At 48.5% G+C, this 17,339-nt stretch overlaps 1 protein-coding gene across 1 annotated transcript in view; it reads right to left on the bottom strand.

Moving 5' to 3' along the window:
* Positions 1-17,339, bottom strand: part of map3k22 (mitogen-activated protein kinase kinase kinase 22) — a 164,845-nt gene that overhangs the window by 101,412 nt on the left and 46,094 nt on the right. The window contains 5 exon segments of the mRNA XM_065019206.1: positions 4,712-4,845; positions 4,996-5,074; positions 5,076-5,111; positions 9,098-9,202; positions 16,074-16,173. Of these exon segments, the coding sequence (XP_064875278.1) occupies positions 4,712-4,845; positions 4,996-5,074; positions 5,076-5,111; positions 9,098-9,202; positions 16,074-16,173 (454 nt within the window).

The raw sequence follows: 17,339 nt of genomic DNA, 5'->3' as shown, positions 1-17,339 counted from the left end.
ATCAGGCCCTACCACCAGGTCTCTGACCTCCTCCCTGTAGGCTGTCTCGTCGTTGTCGGTGATCAGGCCTACCACCAGGTCTCTGACCTCCTCCCTGTAGGCTGTCTCGTCTGTCTCGACCTCCTCCCTGTAGGCTGTCTCGTTGTCGGTGATCAGGCCCTACCACCAGGTCTCTGACCTCCTCCCTGTAGGCTGTCTCGTCGTTGTCGGTGATCAGGCCCTACCACCAGGTCTCTGACCTCCTCCCTGTAGGCTGTCTCGTCGTTGTCGGTGATCAGGCCTACCACCAGGTCTCTGACCTCCCTCCCTGGTGATCAGGCCTACCACCAGGTCTCTGACCTCCTCCCTGTAGGCTGTCTCGTCGTTGTCGGTGATCAGGCCTACCACCAGGTCTCTGACCTCCTCCCTGTAGGCTGTCTCGTCGTTGTCGGTGATCAGGCCTACCACCAGGTCTCTGACCTCCTCCCTGTAGGCTGTCTCGTCGTTGTCGGTGATCAGGCCTACCACCAGGTCTCTGACCTCCTCCCTGTAGGCTGTCTCTCGTCGGCCTTGACCTCGGTGATCAGGCCTACCACCAGGTCTCTGACCTCCTCCCTCTGTCTCTGTTGTCGGTGAGGCTGGTCTCGACCTCCTCCCTGTAGTTGTCGGTGATCAGGCCTACCACCAGGTCTCTGACCTCCTCCCTGTAGGCTGTCTCGTCGTTGATCAGGCCTTCTCTGACCTCGGGCTGATCAGGCCTACCACCAGGTCTCTGACCTCCTCCCTGTAGGCTGTCTCGTCGTTGTCGGTGATCAGGCCTACCACCAGGTCTCTGACCTCCTCCCTGTAGGCTGTCTCGTCGTTGTCGGTGATCAGGCCTACCACCAGGTCTCTGACCTCCTCCCTGTAGGCTGTCTCGTCGTTGTCGGTGATCAGGCCTACCACCAGGTCTCTGACCTCCTCCCTGTAGGCTGTCTCGTCGTTGTTGTCGGTGATCAGGCTCTACCACCAGGTCTCTGACCTCCTCCCTCTGTCTCGTGTTGTCGGTGATCAGGCCTACCACCAGGTCTCTGACCTCCTCCCTGTAGGCTGTCTCGTCGTTGATCAGGCCTACCACCAGGTCTCTGACCTCCTCCCTGTAGGCTGTCTCGTCGTTGTCGGTGATCAGGCCTACCACCAGGTCTCTGACCTCCTCCCTGTAGGCTGTCTCGTCGTTGTCGGTGATCAGGCCTATCACCAGTGTCGGCGGCAATCTTAATGATGGTGTTGGAGTCGTGCATGGCCACACAGTCGTGAGTGAACAGGGAGTACAAGAGGGGACTAAGAACACACCCCTGGGGGGCCCCTTGTGATGAGCATCAGCGTTGTGGGCCCAGGGTGGCTAGGATGATGGTGCTGATGTGAGCCATGACCAGCCTTTCAAAGCCCTTCATGACTACAGAGTGCTACGGAACTATAATTCAGGCAGGTTACCTTGGCGTTCTTTTGGCACAGGGATGGTGCTCTGCTTGAAACATGTTGGTATTACAGACTGGGTCAGGGAGAGGTTGAAAATGTCAGAGAAGACATTGTCAGCTGGTCAGCGTATGCTCTGAGTAGGAGTCCTGGTAATCCGTCTGGCCCTGAGACCTTGTGAATGTTGAACTGTTTAAAAGACTTACTCACATCGGCTACGGAGAGTGTGATCACACCGTCGTCTGGAACAGCTGGTGCTCTCATGCATGGTTAAGTGTTGTTTGCCTCAAAGTGAGCATAGAAGGCATTTAGCTTGTCTGGTAGGCTCACGTCACTGAGCAGCTCACGAATGAGAGAGTACTACGTTGTCGCTTACCTTCTGATCCAGGCCCTCAGGTATAAACTTTCTCTTAGTGACAGAGAATATTATGTTGTCTCTTACCTTGTGATCCAGGCCCTCAGGTATAAACTGTCCCTTAGTGACAGAGACAGAGAATATTATGTTGTCTCTGATCCTTCTGATCCAGGCCCTCAGGTATGAACTGTCCCTTAGTGACAGAGACAGAGAATATTATGTTGTCTCTGATCCTTCTGATCCAGACCCTCAGGTATAAACTGTCTCTTAGTGACAGAGAATATTATGTTGTCTCTGATCCTTCTGATCCAGACCCTCAGGTATGAACTGTCCCTTAGTGACAGAGAATATTATGTTGTCTCTGATCCTTCTGATCCAGACACTCAGGTATGAACTGTCCCTTAGTGACAGAGACAGAGAATATTATGTTGTCTCTGATCCTTATGATCCAGGCCCTCAGGTATAAACTGTCCCTTAGTGACAGAGACAGAGAATATTATGTTGTCTCTGATCCTTCTGATCCAGACCCTCAGGTATAAACTGTCCCTTGGTGACAGAGACCGAGAATATTATGTTGTCTCTGATCCAGGCCCTCAGGTATAAACTCTCCCTTAGTGACAGAGAATATGATGTCGTCTCTGATCCTTCTGATCCAGACACTCAGGTATGAACTGTCCCTTAGTGACAGAGAATAGTATGTTGTCTCTTACCTTGTGATCCAGGCCCTCAGGTATAAACTGTCCCTTAGTGACAGAGACAGAGAATATTATGTTGTCTCTCCTTCTGATCCAGACCCTCAGGTATAAACTTCTGATCCAGGCCCTCAGGTATAAACTGTCTCTTAGTGACAGAGAATAGTATGTTGTCTCTTACCTTGTGATCCAGGCCCTCAGGTATAAACTGTCCCTTAGTGACAGAGACAGAGAATATTATGTTTTTTATTTTTTTTTATTTCACCTTTATTTAACCAGGTAGGCTAGTTGAGAACAAGTTCTCATTTGCAACTGCGACCTGGCCAAGATAAAGCATAGCAGTGTGAACAGACAACACAGAGTTACATGGAGTAAGCAATTAACAAGTCAATAACACAGTAGAAAAAATGGGCAGTCTATATACAATGTGTGCAAAAGGCATGAGGTAGGCGAATAATACAATTTTGCAGATTAACACTGGGGTGATAAATGATCAGATGGTCATGTACAGGTAGAGATATTGGTGTGCAAAAGAGCAGAAAGGTAAATAAATAAATAAAATAAAAAAACAGTATAAAAACAGTATGGGGATGAGGTAGGTGAAAATGGGTGGGCTATTTACCAATAGACTATGTACAGCTGCAGCGATCGGTTAGCTGCTCGGATAGCTGATGTTTGAAGTTGGTGAGGAGATAAAAGTCTCCAACTTCCCTGTAGCGATTTTTGCAGTTCATTCAGTCACAGGCAGCAGAGTACTGGAACGAGAGGCGGCCAAATGAGGTGTTGGCTTTAGGGATGATCAGTGAGATACACCTGCTGGAGCGTGTGCTACGGATGGGTGTTGCCATCGTGACCAGTGAACTGAGATAAGGCGGAGCTTTACCTAGCATGGACTTGTAGATGACCTGGGCCAGTGGGTCTGGCGACAATATGTAGGAGGGCCAGCCGACTAGAGCATACAAGTCGCAGTGGTGGGTGGTATAGGTGCTTTGGTGACAAACGGATGGCACTATGATAGACTGCATCCAGTTTGCTGAGTAGAGTGTTGAAGCCATTTGTAGATGACATCGCCGAAATCGAGGATCGGTAGGATAGTCAGTTTTACTAGGGTAAGCTTGGCGGCGTGAGTGAAGGAGGCTTTGTTGCGGAATAGAAAGCCGACTCTTGATTTGATTTTCGATTGGAGATGTTTGATGTGAGTCTGGAAGGAGAGTTTGCAGTCTAGCCAGACACCTAGGTACTTATAGATGTCCACATATTCAAGGTCGGAGCCATCCAGGGTGGTGATGCTAGTCGGGCATGCGGGTGCAGGCAGCGATCGTTGAAAAGCATGCATTTGGTTTTACTCGCATTTAAGAGCAGTTGGAGGCCACGGAAGGAGTGCTGTATGGCATTGAAGCTCGTTTGGAGGTTAGATAGCACAGTGTCCAATGACGGGCCGAGTATATAGAATGGTGTCGTCTGCGTAGAGGTGGATCAGGAATCGCCATAGCAAGAGCAACATCATTGATATATACAGAGAAAAGAGTCGGCCCGAGAATTGAACCCTGTGGCACCCCATAGAGACTGCCAGAGGACCGGACAGCATGCCCTCGATTTGACACACTGAACTCTGTCTGCAAAGTAATTGGTGAACCAGGCAAGGCAGTCATCCGAGAAACCGAGGCTATTGAGTCTGCCGATAAGAATATGGTGATTGACAGAGTCGAAAGCCTTGGCGAGGTCGATGAAGACGGCTGCACAGTACTGTCTTTTATCGATGGCGGTTATGATATCGTTTAGTACCTTGAGCGTGGCTGAGGTGCACCCGTGACCGGCTCGGAAACCAGATTCACAGCGGAGAAGGTACGGTGGGATTCGAGATGGTCAGTGACCTGTTTGTTGACTTGGCTTTGAAGACCTTAGATAGGCAGGGCAGGATGGATATAGGTCTATAGCAGTTTGGGTCCAGGGTGTCTCCCCCTTTGAAGAGGGGGATGACTGCGGCAGCTTTCCAATCCTTGGGGATCTCAGACGATATGAAAGAGAGGTTGAACAGGCTGGTAATAGGGGTTGCGACAATGGCGGCAGATAGTTTCAGAAATAGAGGGTCCAGATTGTCAAGCCCAGCTGATTTGTACGGGTCTAGGTTTTGCAGCTCTTTCAGAACATGTTGTCTCTGATCCTTCTGATCCAGGCCCTCAGGTATAAACTGTCTCTTAGTGACAGAGAATAGTATGTTGTCTCTTACCTTGTGATCCAGGCCCTCAGGTATAAACTCTCCCTCTGTGTGAATAGAGGTGAAGGAGCCCTGCCTGGCAATCTGCTGCTGCTCCTCTGGGACCGAGCCTGGAGGGGGGGACCTACGACCTGCATGGAGAGAACCTGGAGGGGGGAGGTGGATGTCAGCACAGGAACTCATTCCTATAGAGGTGGATGTGACTACAGGAAGTCACAGAAATTGAGTGTAACGTTGCCTTGCTTGGCACTGAAAGTGTACAGAGCAGGGTAGTGCGGGTGTGTGTACTGACTAACCTGTGGAGTGTTTTCGGACCCTCTCTGAGCTCTTTGAGTGTACAACCCTTCAGATCCCTAGAGAACGGGACGACCTAAGCTTCGCTCTGTTTGTCCCAGCTGCCCACCTGTAGGAACTAGACACACAGGAAGTGGACGGGAGAAAGTGAAGAAGGACAGCTAAGGAAGTAACTGTTGTCAGTTAGTTCATCTCTGTGCACGTCACAACAAATAACGTTGGGCTGGGCAATAAGGCCAAAACATCATATCACAATATTTTTCACATTTGACGGTATGTGATGGCAATTTATGTTTAAAATATATATGTAAAAAATAAACAAGATATTTATCCTCTGAAGAGGAGGGGGGAGTGGTGATGGGGTTAATAGAAATTAATAATACAAGTAGTAGATCTGCTTTCTGAGTAGTTCATGACCTTAGGGTGGCAACACAGACATTATAAGTGATTTCAATGAGACTTTCTCCATGTCTACTGTTAAATCAACGCCACACTAAAATTATTTTCTGCATTTTATTATTTCCACGTTGTGCCAAGCAGCGTGATATATTTATTTTTATTTTTTATTTCACCTTTACTTAACTATATGGGCAAACACATCGAGGCCTAGTTAACTGAACTGTTGGAATCAAGGAAATCTGCTGATTATTCTCATTCTATAGTAGGAATGTAGTCGGCTGCACTATATTACAAACTCTGCCTTCCCGGCGGGACCGGACAGCAAGGGCACTATTAGGTCTACCGCCGGCCAATCGGGTCTACCGCCGGCCAATCGGGTCTACCGCCGGCCAATCGGGTCTACCGCCGGCCAATCGGGTGGCTGAGACGACCGTGTCTGCAGAAACGTAGCAGGTGTAAAATAAATCCACAACCATGACTGGAGAGAGACTGTCAAAGAACACAGCCTAGTTAATACTGTGAGATTTCACAGCGTTTAAACACAGCCAAGAGATGCTGTTTTGATGAGTGACTCCATGTTTAGAACTTCTCATGTCTGGGGGGGCAGTATTGAGTAGTTTGGATGAATAAGGTGCCCAGAGTAAACGGCCTGCTCCTCAGTCCCAGTTGCTAATATATGCATATTATTATTAGGATTGGATAGAAAACACTCTGAAGTTTCTAAAACTGTTTGAATGATGTCTGTGAGAACTCATATTGGCAGGCAAAAACCTGAGGAGAAATCAAAACAGGAAGTGAGAAATCTGAGCTTTGTATGTCAGTCTGCTGCTCTCTCTCTCTCTGCTGAGACTGGCCCTCAGTCTGCTGCTCTCTCCTCTGCTGAGACTGACCCTCAGTCTGCTGCTCTCTCCTCTGCTGAGACTGGCCCTCAGTCTGCTGCTCTCCTCCGCTGAGACTGACCCTCAGTCTGCTGCTCTCTCCCCTCTGCTGAGACGGACCCTCAGTCTGCTGCTCTCTCCTCTGCTGAGACTGACCCTCAGTCTGCTGCTCTCTCCCTCTGCTGAGACTGACCCTCAGTCTGCTGCTCTCTCCTCCGCTGAGACTGACCCTCAGTCTGCTGCTCTCTCCTCCGCTGAGACTGACCCTCAGTCTGCTGCTCTCTCCCTCCGCTGAGACTGACCCTCAGTCTGCTGCTCTCTCCCTCCGCTGAGACTGACCTCAGTCTGCTGCTCTCTCCCTCCGCTGAGACTGGCCCTCAGTCTGCTGCTCTCTCCCTCCGCTGAGACTGACCCTCAGTCTGCTGCTCTCTCCCTCTGCTGAGACGGACCCTCAGTCTGCTGCTCTCCCTCTGCTGAGACGGACCCTCAGTCTGTTGCTCTCTCCCTCCGCTGAGACGGACCCTCAGTCTGCTGCTCTCTCCCTCCGCTGAGACTGACCCTCAGTCTGCTGCTCTCTCCCTCCGCTGAGACTGACCCTCAGTCTGCTGCTCTCTCCTCCACTGAGACTGACCCTCAGTCTGCTGCTCTCTCCCTCCACTGAGACTGACCCTCAGTCTGCTGCTCTCTCCCTCCACTGAGACTGACCCTCAGTCTGCTGCTCTCTCCCTCCACTGAGACTGACCTCTGCTGAGACTGACCCTCAGATGCAGTCCAGTAAAATAAAAAGTAAATTATGTAAATGTCTGCTCACTCAGCTGTGCCTCACAAATACAACTTATCTATTACCGGTGTGATCATATAGTTCACCTCAAATTTTGAAATATTTTTAAATGGTATGAAACAACAATGTTTGGCAGGCTGATTCAAGCAAAGCCAATATGCAGCAGTGATAATGTATTGGGCCTATAGTTTACTGAGCGTAGCCAATATGCAGTGATAATGTATTGGGCCTATAGTTTACTGAGCGTAACCAATATGCAGTGATAATGTATTGGGCCTATAGTTTACTGAGCGTAGCCAATATGCAGTGATAATGTATTGGGCCTATAGTTTACTGAGCGTAAATCAATATGCAGTGATAATGTATTGGGCCTATAGTTTACTGAGCGTAACCAATATGCAGTGATAATGTATTGGGCCTATAGTTTACTGAGCGTAACCAATATGCAGTGATAATGTATTGGGCCTATAGTTTACTGAGCGTAGCCAATATGCAGTGATAATGTATTGGGCCTATAGTTTACTGAGCGTAACCAATATGCAGTGATAATGTATTGGGCCTATAGTTTACTGAGCGTAGCCAATATGCAGTGATAATGTATTGGGCCTATAGTTTACTGAGCGTAACCAATATGCAGTGATAATGTATTGGGCCTATAGTTTACTGGCGTAGCCAATATGCAGTGATAATGTATTGGGCCTATAGTTTACTGAGCGTAACCAATATGCAGTGATAATGTATTGGGCCTATAGTTTACTGAGCGTAACCAATATGCAGTGATAATGTATTGGGCCTATAGTTTACTGGAGCGTAGCAATATGCAGTGATAATGTATTGGGCCTATAGTTTACTGGCGTAACCAATATGCAGTGATAATGTATTGGGCCTATAGTTTACTAGAGCGTAACCAATATGCAGTGATAATGTATTGGGCCTATAGTTTACTGAGCGTAAACAATATGCAGTGATAATGTATTGGGCCTATAGTTTACTGGCGTAACCAATATGTGATAATGTATTGGGCCTATAGTTTACTGAGCGTAACCAATATGCAGTGATAATGTATTGGGCCTATAGTTTACCAATATGCAGTGATAATGTATTAGCCTATAGTTTACTGAGCGTATCCAATATGCAGTGATAATGTATTGGGCCTATAGTTTACTGGCGTATCAATATGCAGTGATAATGTATTGGGCCTATAGTTTACTGAGCGTAGCCAATATGCAGTGATAATGTATTGGGCCTATAGTTTACGGCACAAACCTCATTGCTACAGAACTGATTCTAATTGGTTAATGTTGCAAAGGCGTACGTTTTTTAAGTCACGTTAAAAAACAATCTGAGCGGTAGATCTCGTCTTGCATTTTGACTGAGTGACCTTGACTCAGGTCGGTGACCACTGCTCTGTCCATGTAAATCACAATAAGACGCATTAGAGCATTTCTCACACCAAATTATAACACACGAATCAAGGAGGTAAAACAGTGGAGAGAAGAGGGTGTTAAAAATTTTATTTAAAAAAATGTTGAATTTTACCCCGTTTTCTCCCAATTTCGTGGTATCAATTGTTAGTAGCTACTATCTTGTCTCATCGCTACAACTCCCGTACGGCTCGGGGAGACGAAGGTTGAAAGTCATGCGTCCTCCGATCCACAACCCAACCAAGCCGCTGCTTCTTAACACAGCGCGCATCCAACCCGGGAACCCAGCCGCACCAATGTGTCGGAGGAAACACTGCACCCTGGCAACCTTGGTTATTGTGCACTGCGCCCGGCCTCCACAGGAGTCGCTGGTGCGCGATGAGACAAGGATATCCCTACCGGCCAAGCCCTCCCTAACCCGACGACTAGGCCAATTGTGCGTCGCCCCACGGACTTCCCGGTCGCGGCCGGGTTACGACAGAGCTTGGGAGCGAACCCAGAGTCTCTGGTGGCACAGCTTGCGTATTTTTATACTGTAGAGGCTTCGTATTTGTTGCATGTATACTATATGCTTGGACAATGTCTTCTAAAGGCGTGTGTGTGTGTGAATATGTAGACTCACGTGGTTGTTCTTGGGAGTTTTCAGCAGTAGTCTGAGCAGGCTGCTAGAGCCCACGTTGAGCACCGCTTTGTCTAGATCCTCCTGGCTCTTTAGAGGAACCAGACGCTGCAGGAGACATTTATATAACATTATAGTCTTATCCAGATCCACCAACCGTTATAAGTCAGAGACAAGACACCAACCGTTATTAAGTAAGAGACAAGACACCAACCGTTATTAAGTCAGAGACAAGACACCAACCGTTATTAAGTAAGAGACAAGACACCAACCAAGTATTAAGTAAGAGACAAGACACCAACCGTTATTAAGTAAGAGACAAGACACCAACCGTTATTAAGTCAGAGACAAGACACCAACCGTTATTAAGTAAGAGACAAGACACCAACCGTTATTAAGTAAGAGACAAGACACCAACCGTTATTAAGTCAGAGACAAGACACCAACCGTTATTAAGTAAGAGACAAGACACCAACCGTTATTAAGTCAGAGACAAGACACCAACCGTTATTAAGTAAGAGACAAGACACCAACCGTTATTAAGTAAGAGACAAGACACCAACCGTTATTAAGTCAGAGACAAGACACCAAACGTTATTAAGTCAGAGACAAGACACCAACCGTTATTAAGTAAGAGACAAGACACCAACCGTTATTAAGTAAGAGACAAGACACCAACCGTTATTAAGTAAGAGACAAGACACCAACCGTTATTAAGTAAGAGACAAGACACCAACCGTTATTAAGTCAGAGACAAGACACCAACCGTTATTAAGTCAGAGACAAGACACCAACCGTTATTAAGTAAGAGACAAGACACCAACCGTTATTAAGTAGAGACAAGACACCAACCGTTATTAAGTAAGAGACAAGACACCAACCGTTATTAAGTAAGAGACAAGACACCAACCGTTATTAAGTAAGAGACAAGACACCAACCGTTATTAAGTAAGAGACAAGACACCAACCGTTATTAAGTAAGAGACAAGACACCGACCGTTATTAAGTAAGAGACAAGACACCGACCGTTATTAAGTCAGAGACAAGACACCGACCGTTATTAAGTAAGAGACAAGACACCGACCGTTATTAAGTAAGAGACAAGACACCGACCGTTATTAAGTAAGAGACAAGACACCGACCGTTATTAAGTAAGAGACGTCCTTAGTAATTCTGAGACAAGGTGCCATCATTACGTCATGCTGTGGTGTGACACCATTAATGCTGTGGTGTGACACCATTACGTCATGCTGTGGTGTGACACCATTACGTCATGCTGTGGTGTGACACCATTACGTCATGCTGTGGTGTGACACCATCATGTTGTGGTGTGACACCATTACGTCATGCTGTGGTGTGACACCATTACGTCATGCTGTGGTGTGACACCATTACGTCATGTTGTGGTGTGACACCATTACGTCATGCTGTTGTGTGACACCATTACGTCATGTTGTGGTGCGACACCATTATGTCATGCTGTGGTGTGACACCATTACGTCATGCTGTGGTGTGACACCATTACGTCATGCTGTGGTGTGACACCATTACGTCATGCTGTGGTGTGACACCATTACGTCATGTTGTGGTGTGACACCATTACGTCATGCTGTGGTGTGACACCATTACGTCATGCTGTGGTGTGACACCATTACGTCATGCTGTGGTGTGACACCATTACGTCATGCTGTGGTGTGACACCATTACGTCATGCTGTGGTGTGACACCATTACGTCATGCTGTGGTGTGACACCATTACGTCATGTTGTGGTGTGACACCATTACGTCATGTTGTGGTGTGACACCATTACGTCATGTTGTGGTGTGACACCATTACGTCATGTTGTGGTGTGACACCATTACGTCATGTTGTGGTGTGACACCATTACGTCATGTTGTGGTGTGACACCATTACGTCATGTTGTGGTGTGACACCATTACGTCATGTTGTGGTGTGACACCATTACGTCATGTTGTGGTGTGACACCATTACGTCATGTTGTGGTGTGACACCATGTGTTGTGGTGTGACACCATTACGTCATGCTGTGGTGTGACACCATTACGTCATGTTGTGGTGTGACACCATCGTCATGTTGTGGTGTGACACCATTACGTCATGCTGTGGTGTGACACCATTACGTCATGCTGTGGTGTGACACCATTACGTCATGCTGTGGTGTGACACCATTACGTCATGCTGTGGTGTGACACCATTACGTCATGCTGTGGTGAGACACCATTATGTCATGTTGTGTGCGACACCATTATGACACCATTATGTCATGCTGTGGTGACACCATTATGTCATGCTGTGTGTGACACCATTACGTCATGCTGTGGTGTGACACCATTACGTCATGTTGTGGTGTGACACCATTACGTCATGCTGTGGTGTGACACCATTACGTCATGCTGTGGTGTGACACCATTACGTCATGCTGTGGTGTGACACCATTACGTCATGTTGTGGTGTGACACCATTACGTCATGTTGTGGTGTGACACCATTACGTCATGTTGTGGTGTGACACCATTCACGTCATGTTGTGGTGTGACACCATTACGTCATGTTGTGGTGTGACACCATTACGTCATGTTGTGGTGTGACACCATTACGTCATGTTGTGGTGTGACACCATTACGTCATGTTGTGGTGTGACACCATTACGTCATGTTGTGGTGTGACACCATTACGTCATGTTGTGGTGTGACACCATTACGTCATGTTGTGGTGTGACACCATTACGTCATGTTGTGGTGTGACACCATTACGTCATGCTGTGGTGTGACACCATTACGTCATGTTGTGGTGTGACACCATTACGTCATGCTGTGGTGTGACACCATTACGTCATGCTGTGGTGTGACACCATTACGTCATGCTGTGGTGTGACACCATTACGTCATGCTGTGGTGCGACACCATTACGTCATGTTGTGGTGCGACACCATTATGTCATGTTGTGGTGCGACACCATTACGTCATGTTGTGGTGTGACACCATTACGTCATGCTGTGGTGTGACACCATTACGTTATGTTGTGTGACACCATTACGTCATGTTGTGTGACACCATTACGTCATGTTGTGGTGTGACGTGACACCATTACGTCATGCTGTGGTGTGACACCATTATGTCATTTGGTGTGACACCATTACGTCATGCTGTGGTGTGACGTGACACCATTACGTCATGCTGTGGTGTGACACCATTACGTCATGTTGTGGTGTGACACCATTACGTCATGCTGTGGTGTGACACCATTACGTCATGTTGTGGTGTGACACCATTACGTCATGTTGTGTGACACCATTACGTCATGTTGTGGTGTGACACCATTACGTCATGTTGTGTGACACCATTACGTCATGCTGTGTGACACCATTACGTCATGCTGTGGTGTGACACCATTACGTCATGTTGTGTGACACCATTACGTCATGCTGTGGTGTGACGTGACACCATTATGTCATGTTGTGGTGCGACACCATTATGTCATGTTGTGGTGCGACACCATTACGTCATGTTGTGTGACACCATTACGTCATGTTGTGGTGTGACACCATTACGTCATGCTGTGGTGTGACACCATTATGTCATGCTGTGGTGTGACACCATTACGTCATGCTGTGGTGTGACACCATTACGTCATGCTGTGGTGTGACACCATTACGTCATGCTGTGGTGTGGCACCATTACGTCATGCTGTGGTGTGGCACCATTACGTCATGCTGTGGTGTGACACCATTATGTCATGCTGTGGTGTGACACCATTACGTCATGTTGTGGTGTGACACCATTACGTCATGCTGTGGTGTGACACCATTACGTCATGCTGTGGTGTGACACCATTACGTCATGCTGTGGTGTGACACCATTACGTCATGCTGTGGTGTGACACCATTATGTCATGCTGTGGTGTGACACCATTATGTCATGCTGTGGTGTGACACCATTACGTCATGTTGTGGTGTGACACCATTACGTCATGCTGTGGTGTGACACCATTACGTCATGTTGTGGTGTGACACCATTACGTCATGCTGTGGTGTGACACCATTACGTCATGCTGTGGTGTGACACCATTACGTCATGCTGTGGTGTGACACCATTATGTCATGCTGTGGTGTGACACCATTACGTCATGCTGTGGTGTGACACCATTACGTCATGCTGTGGTGCGACACCATTACGTCATGCTGTGGTGTGACACCATTATGTCATGCTGTGGTGTGACACCATTATGTCATGCTGTGGTGTGACACCATTACGTCATGCTGTGGTGTGACGTGACACCATTACGTCATGCTGTGTGACACCATTACGTCATGCTGTGGTGTGACACCATTACGTCATGCTGTGGTGTGACACCATTATGTCATGCTGTGGTGCGACACCATTATGTCATGCTGTGGTGCGACACCATTATGTCATGCTGTGGTGCGACACCATTACGTCATGCTGTGGTGCGACACCATTACGTCATGTTGTGGTGCGACACCATTACGTCATGTTGTGGTGCGACACCATTACGTCATGCTGTGGTGTGACACCATTACGTTATGTTGTGTGACACCATTACGTCATGTTGTGTGACACCATTACGTCATGTTGTGGTGTGACGTGACACCATTACGTCATGCTGTGGTGTGACACCATTATGTCATTTGGTGTGACACCATTACGTCATGCTGTGGTGTGACGTGACACCATTACGTCATGCTGTGGTGTGACACCATTACGTCATGTTGTGGTGTGACACCATTACGTCATGCTGTGGTGTGACACCATTACGTCATGTTGTGTGACACCATTACGTCATGTTGTGGTGTGACACCATTACGTCATGTTGTGTGACACCATTACGTCATGCTGTGGTGTGACACCATTACGTCATGTTGTGTGACACCATTACGTCATGCTGTGGTGTGACGTGACACCATTATGTCATGTTGTGGTGCGACACCATTACGTCATGTTGTGTGACACCATTACGTCATGTTGTGGTGTGACACCATTACGTCATGCTGTGGTGTGACACCATTACGTCATGCTGTGGTGTGACACCATTATGTCATGCTGTGGTGTGACACCATTACGTCATGCTGTGGTGTGACACCATTACGTCATGCTGTGGTGTGACACCATTACGTCATGCTGTGGTGTGACACCATTACGTCATGCTGTGGTGTGACACCATTACGTCATGCTGTGGTGTGACACCATTACGTCATGCTGTGGTGTGGCACCATTACGTCATGCTGTGGTGTGGCACCATTACGTCATGCTGTGGTGTGACACCATTATGTCATGCTGTGGTGTGACACCATTCACGTCATGTTGTGGTGTGACACCATTACGTCATGCTGTGGTGTGACACCATTACGTCATGCTGTGGTGTGACACCATTACGTCATGCTGTGGTGTGACACCATTCGTCATGCTGTGGTGTGACACCATTACGTCATGCTGTGGTGTGACACCATTACGTCATGCTGTGGTGTGACACCATTATGTCATGCTGTGGTGTGACACCATTGCGTCATGTTGTGGTGTGACACCATTACGTCATGCTGTGGTGTGACACCATTACGTCATGTTGTGGTGTGACACCATTACGTCATGCTGTGGTGTGACACCATTACGTCATGCTGTGGTGTGACACCATTACGTCATGCTGTGGTGTGACACCATTCACGTCATGCTGTGGTGCGACACCATTCGTCATGCTGTGGTGCGACACCCATTACGTCATGCTGTGGTGCGACACCATTACGTCATGCTGTGGTGTGACACCATTATGTCATGCTGTGGTGTGACACCATTATGTCATGCTGTGGTGTGACGTGACACCATTACGTCATGCTGTGTGACACCATTACGTCATGCTGTGGTGTGACACCATTACGTCATGCTGTGGTGTGACACCATTATGTCATGCTGTGGTGCGACACCATTATGTCATGCTGTGGTGCGACACCATTACGTCATGCTGTGTTGTGACACCATTACGTCATGTTGTGGTGTGACACCATTATGTCATGTTGTGGTGTGACATCATTATGTCATGCTGTGGTGTGACACCATTACGTCATGATGTGGTGTGACACCATTATGTCATGTTGTGTGACACCATTATGTCATGCTGTGATGTGACACCATTATGTCATGTTGTGTGACACCATTACGTCATGCTGTGGTGTGACACCATTACGTCATGCTGTGGTGTGACACCATTACGTCATGCTGTGGTGTGACACCATTACGTCATGCTGTGGTGTGACACCATTACGTCATGCTGTGGTGTGACACCATTACGTCATGTTGTGGTGTGACACCATTACGTCATGTTGTGGTGTGACACCATTACGTCATGTTGTGGTGTGACACCATTACGTCATGTTGTGGTGTGACACCATTACGTCATGCTGTGGTGTGACACCATTACGTCATGTTGTGTGACACCATTACGTCATGTTGTGGTGTGACACCATTACGTCATGTTGTGGTGTGACACCATTACGTCATGTTGTGGTGTGACACCATTACGTCATGTTGTGGTGTGACACCATTACGTCATGTTGTGTGACACCATTACGTCATGTTGTGGTGTGACACCATTACGTCATGTTGTGGTGTGACACCATTACGTCATGTTGTGGTGTGACACCATTACGTCATGTTGTGGTGTGACACCATTACGTCATGTTGTGGTGTGACACCATTACGTCATGCTGTGGTGTCACACCATTACGTCATGTTGTGGTGTGACACCATTATGTCATGTTGTGGTGTGACACCATTACGTCATGCTGTGGTGTGACACCATTACGTCATGCTGTGGTGTGACACCATTACGTCATGCTGTGGTGTGACACCATTATGTCATGTTGTGGTGTGACACCATTACGTCATGCTGTGGTGTGACACCATTACGTCATGTTGTGATGTGATATTGTGTTGTGTTATCTTGTCTACCTCTTTGTCTGTGTAGAAGAGGTCCATCTGTTGTCCAAAGGCCTCTGTGACCTTCTGGAGCAGCTCCTTGATTTTCAGAGGTCGCTGGAACGGGATGATGCTGCGGAACAGAGGTTAGAGGTCATCCTGAAGGTTCAGACAGAGACCCCGGGACAGAGACCCCCGGGACAGAGACCCCGGGACAGAGACCCCGAGACAGAGACCCCGGGACAGAGACCCCGGGACAGAGACCCCGGGACAGAGACCCCCAGACAGAGACCCCCAGAGACCCGGGACAGGACCCGGAGACAGAGACCCCGGATAGAGGTCATCCTGAAGGTTCAGACAGAGACCCCGGCACAGAGACTCCGGGACAGAGACCCGGGACAGAGACCCCGGCACAGAGACCCCGGCACAGAGACCCCCAGACCCGGGACAGAGACTCCGGGACAGAGACCCTGGGACAGAGACCCCAAGGACAGAGACCCGGGACAGAGGATAGAGGTCATCCTGAAGGTTCAGACAGAGACCCGGGACAGAGACCCGGGACAGAGACCCCGGGACAGAGACCTCGGGACAGAGACCTCGGGACAGAGACCCGGGACAGAGACCCCGGCACAGAGACCCCTGAGACTCGGGGACAGAGACTCCGGGACAGAGACTCCGGGACAGAGACCCGGGACAGAGACTCGGGACAGAGACCCCGGGACAGAGACCTCGGGACAGAGACCTCGGGACAGAGACCCCAGGACAGAGACCCCCAGACCCCAGCACAGAGACCCCGGGACAGAGACCCCGGGACAGAGACCCCGGGGACAGAGAGGATCTGTCAGAGGGTTAACGTTCTGTTTCCAACTCTTTAGTCAGTCATCTCTGATGGTAACATACTGCTACAGGTGAGAGGCAGTGTCTGTTTGTCTACTGCTTCACGTCACTTGTTCCGACATAATTACCGTATAACAATGTCCTACCATTAGCAGGGTAGGAAGCAACACTGTCCTGAGGCTCTATGGGGCAGGAAGCAACACTGTCCTGAGGTTCTATGGGGCAGGAAACAACACTGTCCTGAGGCTCTATGGGGCTGGAAACAACACTGTCCTGAGGCTCTATGGGGCTGGAAACAACACTGTCCTGAGGCTCTATGGGGCTGGAAACAACACTGTCCTGAGGCTCTATGGGGCTGGAAACAACACTGTCCTAAGGCTCTATGGGGCAGGAAACAACACTGTCCTGAGGCTCTATGGGGCAGGAAACAACACTGTCCTGAGGCTCTATGGGGCTGGAAAC

This window comes from Oncorhynchus nerka, linkage group LG6, assembly GCF_034236695.1.
Source record: "Oncorhynchus nerka isolate Pitt River linkage group LG6, Oner_Uvic_2.0, whole genome shotgun sequence".
In the NCBI taxonomy this organism is placed as follows: Eukaryota; Metazoa; Chordata; class Actinopteri; order Salmoniformes; family Salmonidae; genus Oncorhynchus; species Oncorhynchus nerka.
Note: the sequence above shows the minus strand (reverse complement) of the source record. Positions and strands in the feature narration are given on the sequence as shown.